Here is a 12,222-nt window from a genome sequence, read left to right as displayed (position 1 = left end):
ATGTGAGGGTGCAGCAAGGAAGTATCATCTATAAGGAAAAGGGCCTTCGTCAGACACCAGATCTAATGGCACCTTGATCTTGAATTTCTTAGCTTCTAGAATTATAAGAAATACATTTATGTTTTTTTTTCCTATAAACTACTCAATCTAAGGTGTTTTGTTATAGCAGTAGGAATCAACTGAGACAGAAATTGATACCAAGAAGTGAAGTGTTTCCAGGCATGGTGGCACACACCTGTAATCCCAGTGGCTCCGGAGGCTGAGGTAGGAGGATCATGAGTTCAAAGCCAGCCTCAGCAAAAGTGAGGCACTAAGCAGTTCAGTGAGACTCTGTCTCTAAATAAAGTAGAAAATAGGGCTGGGGATGTGGCTCAGTGGTTGAGTGCCCCTGAGTTCAATCCTTGTCCCTCTGCCCCCGCAAAAGAAGTGGATTGTTACCATATCAAATATCTAGAAATGTGGAAGCAGCTTTGGAAGTGTGTGATAGATAAAGGCAGAAAGAGTTTGGAAGTGATGCTGTCAAAAACACTTCAATGTAATGTATGAAATATGATATGTCAAGAGCTTTGTAATGTTGTGAACAACCAATAAAAAAACAAACAAACAAAAAAAAAACTTGTATTTCCATGAGTAGTGTCAGTGATCCTGGTGAGAGCATGCAAAAGAAGAACTATGGAGAGAGCCCAAATCTTCTTAGTCTCTCTAAGTAGTTGTGAAAAGATCATTGGTAGAAAAATGTACAGTAAGGACAATTCTGATGAGATCTCTGATGAAAACAGGTGTAAGGTATTGGAAACTGGAGGAAAGGCTGTCCTTATTACAAAGTGGAAAGAACTTGGCTGAACTATGTCCTTGTCCTGGTGCTTAAAGGAAGTTGAAACTTAAGAGTAATGAACTAGGATATTTTTCAGAAGACATCACTAAGCAAAGTATTAAGGGTGTGACATGACTTCTCCTGATTGCTTATAGTAAAATGTGAGGTCAGGGAAATGAATTCAGGATGGAATTTATAATTCAAAGGGAATCAGGGACTTCTACATCTGGCCAGATGGTAAAGACTGAGAAAGTGGATTCAGGAGAAAACATCAAGAGTATGGCTAAGTGGACATTAGATAGGGAGATCAGTGATATTCATCCAGACAGCGAGAGAATGACCTTGAAGGTGTTTCTGAGCTCTTCTGGCTGCCCTACCCATCACAGGACCAGAATTCCAGGGCTTTGAAGGCATAACGGCTCCCAAGGGGGTCCTAGGTACCTCAGGGCTCACTGCCCAGGGAGGCACGAACTCTGCTCCATGTATTCAGGCACAGTGCTCCATGACTGCTGTGAACCAAGAAGACCAAGGTAGGCTCAGTTACCTCTCAGAAGGCACAGTCTATAAACCTTCGTGATATCCTTGAGTGCCAACTCTTGTAGTAGGCAGAGTGTCAGAGCTATGGTGGCAGGGACACCTCCACCTGGATTTCAAAGGATGCCTCAGAAAGCACTGGGGACTCAGGCAGATCACTGACCATGGGTTGGGGCAATAGTTGGGAACTCCCACTAGCAGAGCTGTGGACATGTGACTATCCCCTAAAATTGCAGAGCCATAAAGCCACCCATACGTGTGATTCCAGCCTGGGAGAACCACAGGCAAGATCCTGATCCATGGGAGCAGCTGTGTGGGCTGTGCCCAGCAAAGTCATGGGGTCAGGGTCATGTGATGCTGTGGGGTCCCAACCCTCTTCCCAGTGTGTCCAAGGGGTAGGGCATGGGGTGAAAGATCATTATCAAGACTGAAGATTTATTGGCTGCTTCTTCGGATTTTGCACATACTTGGGACCTGTTACCCAGGAGTTTTTCTTTCTTACTTCTCCCTTTAGGAAGGCAATGTCCGTCCTGTGCCTGACTCACCACTGTGTTGTGAAAGCACATAACTTGTTGGATCACAGGTTCAAAACAGAGAGGAATTTGCCTCTTGATAAATTATCCCTGGGTTTTTACCCACATCTGACTTGGATGAGAGACTGGGCTTTAAACTTTTAGGTTCGTACTAGGACAGTTTAAAGAGTTTTGGAGCTATTGGGATGGAATGAATGTCTTACTATGTTAGATAGGCAAGAATTTGGGGGCTATGTGTGGAGCACTGTGAGTTGAGTGTTTGTGCTCATGGAACACCATTTGACCCAGCTATCCCACTCCTTGGTCTATATCCAAAGGACTTAAAAATAGCATACTTCAGGGACACAGCCACATCAATGTTTATAGCAGCACAATTCACAATAGCTAAACCATGGAACCAACTTAGATGCCCTTCAATAGGGATAAAAGAAACTGTGGTATATATACACAAGGGAATATCAGCATTAAAAAAGAATAAAATTATGACATTTGCAGGTAAATGGATGGAGTTGGAGAATATCATGCTAAGTAAGCCAATTCCCCCAAATCAAAGGCTGAATGTTTTCTCAGATAAGTGGATGCTGATCCATAATGGGGGTGGTGGTGGGGGAGCATGGGAGGAATGGAGGAACTTTGGATAGAGCAAAGGGGAGGGGAAGGGAGGGGGCATGGGGGTAGGAAAGATGGTGGAATGAGATGGGCGTCATTACCCTAGGTACATGTAAGAAGACACGAATGCCATGACTCTACTTTGTGTATAACCAGAGATGTGAAAAATTGTGCTCCATATGTGTACTATGAATCAAAATGCATTCTGCTGTCGTGGATAACAAATTAGAACAAATAAATAAGTTAATTAAAAAACATTCATGTTGAAACTTACGCACTAGTATTAGGAGGTGAGACCTTTAGGAGGTGATTAAATCATAAGGGCTCTCTCTCTCTCTCTCTCTCTCTCTCTCTCTCTCTCTACCCTCATAAATGGGTTTAATGCCCTTCTAAAAGGGCTGGAAGGAGAAAGTTTATTCCTTTTTTTGCTCCTCTGCCACGCGAAGACACACTGTTCATCTATTCTGGAGGATGTGACAAGGAACCATCATGGAGGCAGAGAATGAGTCCTCACCAGACACTAAATCTGCTGGTGCCTCAATCTTTGACTTCCTTTCCAGCCTCCAGAACCGTGAGACATAAATTTCTATTGTTTACAAATTGCCCAATCTAAGGTATTTTGTTAAGCAGCAGGAACAGACCGATACAGGCACATTGTGAACATCTACAACCAATCCCCCTGGAGTCCTATTGATGTGAGCTAGAATTTATAGCCATTCTTTTGAGAGAGCGCTTGAGACCAAATTAGAGGAAAATATAACGTGTTGGCACTCTATTTGACAGTCTTGGCAGGGCATCAACCGTCAGCTGTGGGAGCACGCCATATTGAATGTCTAGCTCCGTTGAGCCTTCAAATGACTGCAGCCCAGCTAACATTGACCTTAACTGCAGGAGAGATACTAAGTGAAAAATGTCCCAGCCAGGCTTTTCTCAAATTCCCGTGCCACAAAATCATGAGCAAAAAATAAGTAGTTATTTTAAGCTGTGGAGTGTTGGAGTCATTTGTTATGCAGCAATAGTCACTGGAACAGCCACCTTACTTGACCTTCCTATTGCTTTCTTATACATTGCAGAGTTCTAAATATCTTGAATATTAAGACTTAAGACTTTCTGTTCCTTAGGTTTTAATGCTGATGAACATGGATGCACCAAGTCTCATCATGAAGGCAGAACGAATAGGTGGGTTTTTAGCACAAAATATGTGCTAGAAAATTAGTTGTGAGACATTGGGAAATTTCTTGCCCTCATTTCTTCATCTGCAAAATGAGGATGATAATAATAATAATACTAACCTTAGAGACTAGAAAAAGGGTAGCTGGGTTCCAAAATGCTAAGCAGTATCTAGCACTTACTGGGCACTAAGCAATTGTTAATTGTTTTATTGTTACTTCAGCTTGAAGCTCCCTCTGACCTGCCTCATTGGCTTTCTATCTTACTTCTTTTGCTTCATTTGATATTGGCTAAAGGCCTTGATCCCTGCCTTCTCTGACTGTCTTTGATCTCAAGAGCCGATCACCTGCCCCAAATTGTGCCTGGTCTGGGTGAATTTTGTTTATACCTGTGTTTCAAAATGGTCATATCCCATTTTCTAGGCCAAGTTCCCAACACTAAACAGTCCCATTGCAATAACAGGGATGAAGGTGTAATGATTAAACAGGGTCCTGGCTGACATTTTCATGCTGGGAATGTCCTAGCAGACCCTTAAGAAATGCTTTCTGCCCCTTTGAGCAATAGCTAATTAAGCAGCACCCTCTCAGTGATGTGTAGCACATGGAAAGGACATTGCATTGTATCTAAGCAAAGGTAGAAGACATTTTATGAACATTTATGAAATCACTAGATCTGACAAGAGGGGGTGATGACTGAGCTTTGAGGTCGGCAATCAGAGAGAGGTAGATGGCTATCAAAACTGGCCTGGCACAATTCATAATAGTCAGATTATGGAACCAATCTAGGTAAGTGTCAATGGATGAATGGATAAAGAAAATGTGGTTTATACATACACAATGGAATTTTATTCAGCCATAGAATGAAATTATGTCCTTTGCAGGAAAATAGATGGAATTGAAGAACATTATGTTAAGGAAAATAAGCCAGATTCAGAAAAGTCAAGGGTCATATGTTTTCTCTCACATGTGAGAGTTAAAGAGGAAAAAAAAGGAGAAAAAGGAGGGGGAGAAATCTCATGAAAATTGAAGGGAGATCATAGGGTAGAAGAAAGGTAGAAGAAAAAAATCCTGGGTTGCCTACAAATTGAACCTTCCACATGCAGATAAATGAATATTTGCCATTCAGGCCAAAATATATAACCAATGTTTATAACGCCTTACATGATTTTTTTCTCTTATCTATCAGGGATAGCATCTGTAGCAGTCTTTTTTTTAGCAGGGGTTCTGGGATAGACCCCAAGGGCACTCTACAGGTGAGTTACAGCCTCAGCCCTTTAAATATATATATATTTTAAATACACGGCAGCAGTGGAAAGCATTACAATTCTTATTACACATACAGGGCACAATTTTTTATCTCTCTGTATATTAACTATGTTCATGCCATAGCCCCAGCCCTTTTTTAAATTTTATTTTGAGATAGGCTGTCCCTAAGTTGCCCAGGCTGGCTTCGAATTTGCCATCCTTTTGCCTCAGTTTCCTGAGTAGCTGAGATTATAGGCAGGTTCCACCATCTGTTTCCATCTTTAATCTTATTTTGGAATATCTTGGTGAGAGAATGTCTGGGAAACACTACTGTTCCATTCACCCATGCAGGCAGTTAAGAAAGAAAATTTGGCACCGGTGTTTCCAATCTTTCCACTTCTGGGTGTTAGGGCAGAGATGCCCAATGATGAGAGGCTGCTGAGTACCTGGCCTGGTTGTGTGGGAGGCTGTTCTTGTCCCCAAAGTGCTCAACTTGCTACTCAACAGTGGATTTGGAGAATGGCTTGGTCATTGTTCTTTCCTACGTAATGCTCACTAAGCATGTGGTGAATTAGAGATGGCCACCAATCCACTGTCTCTCTGCACCAGGAGGCAGAGCCTGTTTCCCTAGAATGTGGGCTGCCCTGTGACTATTCACCCAGCAAAAGTGGCAGAGTGACGCATGCCCACTCCAGGTCCATCCTTTATGAGGACTGGCAGCTTCCCCTTCTGCTCGGAACATTTTCTTTAGGAGTCATGAGCCACCTACCAAAAAAATCCAGCTACCTTTCTGGGGACCCCACATTGAAAGGAGAGGCCCTGAGACTTACATGGAAAAAGAGAGAGGCTGAGCCATTTCAACATCCCAGTTGAGTCTCCAGTGGACTCCAGCCCCAGTAACTTTCTGACTCCAACTGCATGAGAGACCCCAGTGAGACCTTAGCAGAACTATCCACCTGTGCCCTATCATCCCACAGAACTGTGATAAACAGTAATTTTTTTTTTAAAAAAAGTCATTCAAATTGGTGTGGTTTATTGTGCAGCAATAGATGACCAAAATGATGGAGATATCAGGAGTTTTAGTTGGAGGGAGGACAGACTAATCATCTTTTTTTTTTTGGGGGGGGAGGTCCCAAAGACCACTAATCTTCAGAAGAAATAAGATTAATCAAGAAATTCTGCTGGGACTTTCTACAGGGTTTAGCCATCGTCAGGAGCCATTGTCTTCTCCACTCGGGAAGGGATGACTTAACTGTCAGGAGGGGGCTACAGTTAAATAAATCTGAAACAGGCATCTGTTGGTCAAGGTTTCAGAAGAGCAATGTGCATGTGCTGTAATTGTAGCACCACTTTTAGGGAGGACTCTCTGATCTCCAGTGAGGATGCTTGGTACTATTCGAGTTAGCCATCCCAATATATACTTAGGTAGGTTTTCCCCAAACTTAGATGCCTCTGTTCCTGGGGGAGCTGACCTCAAATGCTTTGGAAAGGTTTTAAGCCAAAGTGTTAGGAACAAACAAAACAAAACAACAAAAACACTCAAAAGCTCCGGACATCCGTCCATGTACCCTCTTGAAATAATGGGCTGGGGAGTAGCTCAGTGGTAGAGTGCTTGCCTGACATGTGCAAGACCTCCTTTCTTCTTGTGAGAGCCCTCAGCCACTGGAGAGAAAGCTTTCACATCCACTTCAAAACATCTCACACATCAGAAAATACGGAGGCATTGTTGTTGTGTTGGTATTTAATGAACCCTGACAAAGACAACACAGATTTTAAGCACACTGGCTTCCCTTGTTTTCCCCATCAATTCTGCTTCAAAGCCTTGCATTAGTCAACATTGTGTTCTTTGAGGATCTGCAGAAAGGAAAGGCTCTATTGTTTCATCTCCGTGCAGCCTTTGTATGTAATGAGACCAATAATGCACAGTGGAGCTTTTTACTGGGGGGCTTGGTTGGCTGATGAAGGACAGAAGCATGTTCCCAATGAAAAGACAGTGATTCTACAGAATTTTAGTGGAGTCAAGGACATGTGTAGTTGGAAAATCACCAATTCCTCCAACTCATGGGTTTCAATACCACAGAAATGAAAGTTTTCAAGTTAAAAAAATGAAGTTCTGTACGTCTTTGTCAAAGACATTCAGGATAGAATAATAAAGTGGGGGTGGTGGTTATCTGTAATGAAATGTATTCAAGAGCTCATTCTGAAAGTAGCATTGAAGTCAAATTTTGCCAAACCCTGATTCTGTTGCTAAAAAGCTATTTCATGAGTCCAGAAGCATCCTGTCTAATAGGAATTTTTGTTATGATGGAAATAGAATTGAACTAAATTTCAGCAGCTGAATTAATCCGTGTAGCTATTATGAACTTGAAATGATGGATAGGGATTAGGTAAGTTGTATAGTGCTTGCCTAGCCCTGGAATCTATCCTCAGCACCACAAAAATCAAAACAAAACAAAACAAAACAAAAAATCAAACAAAACTTGAAGTGAACTGAGTGTGATTAAAGAATTGAATTTTTATTTAGTTTGAACTAATTTAGTATTAAATGTATGTAGTTAGTGTCTACTACATTGGATAGTGTGGCTCTAAAAAATAGTAAATATAAATAGATTGAGAAGACATTTTAAGATGAGGTATAAACTGTAGCCCAATAAGAAATTATGGTTGAATGACAGGTAGGTGTTGTTTATTTAGTCTCTTATTTATTAATTGAAAACAATATTTGTTAAGGGTGTCATCAGGTTTAAAGACCACGGATTTGGAGTAAGGTGAAGATTTGGTCACAGTGAAGTATGGTCATTAGGTCCAATATCAGAGAGGCTGATTCTGTCTCCTATTAGCATTTCCCAAAACAATAAATCTTTTATATTCTGAAGGCATGCAAAGACACACTTGCTTCCAAATGATGTAAAGGCTTCAAAATACTCACCATCATCCATAATTCCAATGGTAACACCTTTCCCAGTGTATCCCAGCTCCCAGGCTTCTGCCACATTCAAATCAAGCCCTGGTGTACCATCTGCTTGCCCAGTGTTGATCTGTACCAGACCAAAGCAGAGAATCTTATTAGGCTGGTGTTGTAAAGCACACATGTAGTTTGTTTGATGTTCTCTTGCAGCCATGTGATAGTCTAGGGCCAGCATCAGGGCCATATCTTCCATAAAACAGTACTTTTGGTACTCCAGTACCAAAACCGTACTCCATCTCTTACAGCCTTCCCTCTCTATTTTTTCATATAAACAATTGATGTTTTCTGTTTTATGTAAATATGCAAATGATGTTTCATATCTGTCATCTCTTAAACTAGATGGCTGTCTTCAAGCTCATTCTATGTAACATGTTTAGAGTTTTCATTGCAAGAAACCCTACTTGAGACAGAATTAAATGCTTAGTCTCATAGCTCTTTGTGTATACTTCACATTTTGAATGCAGCACACACTGTCTTGGATTATTCTTATTTCGATATAATTTCCCTCACAAAAAACCAACATCTTTTGCACATCCTTTGAAAATTTAGTACCATCATACCAAGTCTTGCTCAAAAATACTTGTTGAACTGAATAAGATAGGTGGGTCACCTTTAGTACAATGTTCTAATACAGATAAAGCCGTCACAAAATTTAAAAAGAAATGAGAGATGAAGAAAAATTCCACATTAATATGTTCACTGCTCTCTTTTCCTGAATCTTTGTCTTATGCAAGATTTTCTCAAAGATGGTTTGTAAAAAGAAAAAGTACTGAAGTAAGAATTTGTATTGGCAAAAGCCCACAGTGATTGATGCTGTGAATTGCAGTAGTGTTCTTCATACAAGTTACTGCTATTCTCCTTCCAGGCACAGGTTAAAACTATATGCTACACATCCTTTGAAGTTATACTGGACATGTAACTGGTTTTGGCTAATGGCATGTGAGCTCGTGTTCTGTTTGCCACCTCCAGGCAGAAGCTATAAGAGATAATGCATAATTTGCCCCCTTTCCTTGCTGAGGTGCTTATAAAAGCAGTGAGGATGGAATTTAGATTGTGCTTGGTCATCCTGAGCCCCAGAAGGATTACGAAACATTAATTATGTAGCAAGAATGAGACACAATCTTTGGTTTGAGATTTGTTTGTTACTGTGACAAACCTAACCTGTTCTAATATAATAAACTCATCCAATTCCAGATTGCACTTTCAAAATTCCATGCTCTAAATCATAAGGCATATACATAGTGAAGCTCTGAAGCTCTAGGAGGGAAATTGTGATGCATTCCTGTGATATAGCCGTCCATAGGACTGTAATTTAATTTTCTCTCTCGTTTTACATATTTTAAATAAAACAAAGCTTCATTTATACTTATAAATTCGTCACTCTCTTTCCAAAAGCATGCCCTACAGTTTGGGTTGGTTTAGAGTCTCCGATCTCCTTTTAAATATGACCCAACCAATCCACATGGATCATGGCAGACTGTTGGTGAGCCAGAAAATATTCACTTCATCCGACAGATTGAATTTCAATGCCTCAAGTTCTGCATCGATTAAGCCTCATGGAATTGATTTTCTGCCATTGTTTAGGAAGCACTAAGAGATGCTGTTTTGCTACATTAGTCGCTGGGCTGTATTGTTCACCCCTTGTGAAGTCACTAGGTTCTTTACCTTTTGCCAGTGACTTTGTTGTGTCCTCTCATTACTTTACCTGTTGAGATCCCTGGATTATTCTTCCCACACTTTAGATTTGACTGGTATATATTTTGGTAAGTCTTGATTCACATAAGAGTGCCCCCCCCTTTTTTTTTTGGCATCTGGAAGAATATGCCCAGCTGTTGGGAGTAACTTTGACCTTAGAAGATCATTGCTATTTAGCCGTTCAGGAAGGAAGCAGATTAGGGGATGAGATGCCTAGCAGTGAAAGAAAATAATGCATTGCACCAGATGTTGGTAAGATCCCACTGGATAATGAGGAAATAGAAATATATCTTTTATGCAGAATTTCAACAAGAGAGACCCTTACCAGATACCACTGCTTTGTAAAAAGAGGATCATTCATGTTGATGTCAATCTCGTTGATGTCTCTGTATCCTCGCTTTTTTCGGTCAAATCCTTCCTGTTGCAAGGCCATCTTTACCTGGAATGACAATGCTGGTAAATTACCCAAACACCCGTTTTTGGAATTCATTCCCATGGATTCAATTTTCATTTGTAAATGACTTTAAAAAAAAATCTTTCCTCAGCAAAAGGAAGTTCACCTTATGTAACTCTCACTTTACGATTATTTCCCAAGAGCACTTACTTGTGGTTGCACTGAACAAACAGGCCTTGGTGATGGTCTCAAAGTGGAGTACCTTAAGATTAGAATTAGATGGAGAAAAGTATTCTCAAGGAAGATAAAGAGGTAAGGGTCATTAAGTGAAATAAAAGAAAACAACAGAATATATCTATTAAGGAAAGGAGATTGATGTGGATTCAGGGAGGCAGAGATTGAGAACTGCATCACTCACATTTCTGGAGGGCTTCCTAGCCTTTGTGTTTGTTGATGGTACTGTTTATCACACTTGGGAGTCAGTCAAAAGGAAAAAAAAATCAAAACCTCAAAACAAAACAAAAGAAAAACTACCTGTTGGAGAGCCGAACAGCAGAGTTCTAGAAGGTAAGTAAGAGACCTTTGAAAGTAAATTCATGCATGGTGCTGCTGTCCTTGTATTGACATTTCATTTTTGGACAGTCAGATAGAACCCCAAGGTCATGAATGGAAATTAAATTTAGGAGCTGAGTTAGTTCAAGCAGGCTCCTGGCCATGGTGAAGCTTTGTCAGAATCAGGAAACTCTCTCATTTAGGCATTCACTACTTTATCACTCAATAGTTGTGGCCAGTGTGACCATCTATGACACAAGGAGTAGGCACCAGTATGAAAGTGTGTGCTGGATATTTATTATTATTTTTATTATAATTTGTGGTACACATTCATTTTCCTAGCTATCCCCAGAATATTTGAGGGGTCTTCCTCAAATCCATTAGTATTGGTGGGAGTAAAATTCTAGGCATCTGACTACTCTAAAGACACTGAGTACTCCCTAAGTCTCACAATCCATTCATGGCGCTCTCTCTCTCTCTCTCTCTCTCTCTCTCTCTCTCTCTCTCTCTCTTTGAATTTTCAGAAAGTGATGCAAGGGCAAGGAGGCCTGGGAGTCCACTTATTCCAGAGGTTCACTCACCAGACTTTACCTGTAAAAGGATCCTGATTATGGTTTTCTCAGCCCCACCCCAAAACTCTTCTAAGACTGATTCTTCAGCTTCCCATTGATTGTGAGTCCCTGTTATCTTCTGCATGCAGTCAATAACCCTAACTGATACAGGATGAGAGTGAAGTAGCAGGGGCCAAGTCAAGAGTGATGGTTGGAAGAGAAGAATAAAGAGACCCCAGGTGTTGTCCCAAACTCTTCCCTTGTGGCTGGAGGTATTGTGGAGTGAAATTGATCAAATTATTTACATGCCTATAAAAATATGGCGTCATGAAGCCCACTATTCTGTATAATTTAATGTGCACCAATAAAAATATTTAAAAAAAAGCCTTCCCTCCAGTATTGCCCTGGACTGTGGAAGAACTTGGGGAAGATGAGTTCTTCACTCTTTCGATTTGCACACCTACCCATGAAGTCCTGGGTACATTTTTTTTTTCTAGAAAAATTCTAACTATCAGAAATTCTTTACATATAAGAAAAGAGTGTTAGGTATGACATTGGCTCTGTGAGTTCTTGGATTATTTCCAAAAGAGACATTCACTGTGGCATGGCTTAAAAAAATTCCCTCCAAAGAAATAGTGAAATAATTTTAAAAATGTTTGGGTGGGTAGTTTTTTAATGGGTAGAGCAGATAAAGTCATGTCCATCAAATGAAGACCAATTCTGATTCAAATATGCATATATGTATATGTACTTATAAATATATAAAAATCATGTATATAAGTTACACATATGAACTGGGCATGGTGGCCTGTAATCCCAGATGCTCGGGAGGCTGAGGCATGAGGATCATGAGTTCAAAGCCAGTTTCAGCAAAAGTGAGGTGCTAAGCAACTCAGTGAGACCTTTTCTCTAAATAAAATACCAAATTGGGGCTGGGGATGTAGTTGAGTTCCCCTGAGTTCAATCCCTGGTACCAAAAAAAAAAAAAAGAAAAATTACACACATACATATACTACCATCAACATCACCACCATTAAGAGACAGATGCCAAGATGGAATGAAATGTAGAAGAATTTAATTAGGAGAGAAGAGATAAGAAACTTTGTTGTAAGTCTGACACCAAGAAAAGGAAAGAGTGAACAGTTGTTTAACTATATC

General features: G+C 40.4%; 1 protein-coding gene across 2 annotated transcripts in view; it reads right to left on the bottom strand.

Annotated features, from left to right (window-relative positions):
- PCSK2 (proprotein convertase subtilisin/kexin type 2) overlaps window positions 1-12,222 on the bottom strand; it is a gene marked incomplete at both ends in the record, with an annotated part of 264,335 nt that overhangs the window by 108,147 nt on the left and 143,966 nt on the right. For both annotated transcript variants that reach the window (XM_081293243.1, XM_081293244.1), the window contains 2 exons: window positions 7,834-7,942; window positions 9,893-10,006. In XM_081293243.1, the coding sequence (XP_081149369.1) occupies window positions 7,834-7,942; window positions 9,893-10,006 (223 nt within the window). The remainder of the gene's footprint in view (window positions 1-7,833; window positions 7,943-9,892; window positions 10,007-12,222) is intronic.

This window comes from Spermophilus citellus, assembly GCF_964194105.1.
Source record: "Spermophilus citellus genome assembly, chromosome: 4".
In the NCBI taxonomy this organism is placed as follows: Eukaryota; Metazoa; Chordata; class Mammalia; order Rodentia; family Sciuridae; genus Spermophilus; species Spermophilus citellus.
The sequence above is the reverse complement of the archived record's forward strand: the minus strand, read 5'-3'. Positions and strand labels throughout refer to the sequence as shown.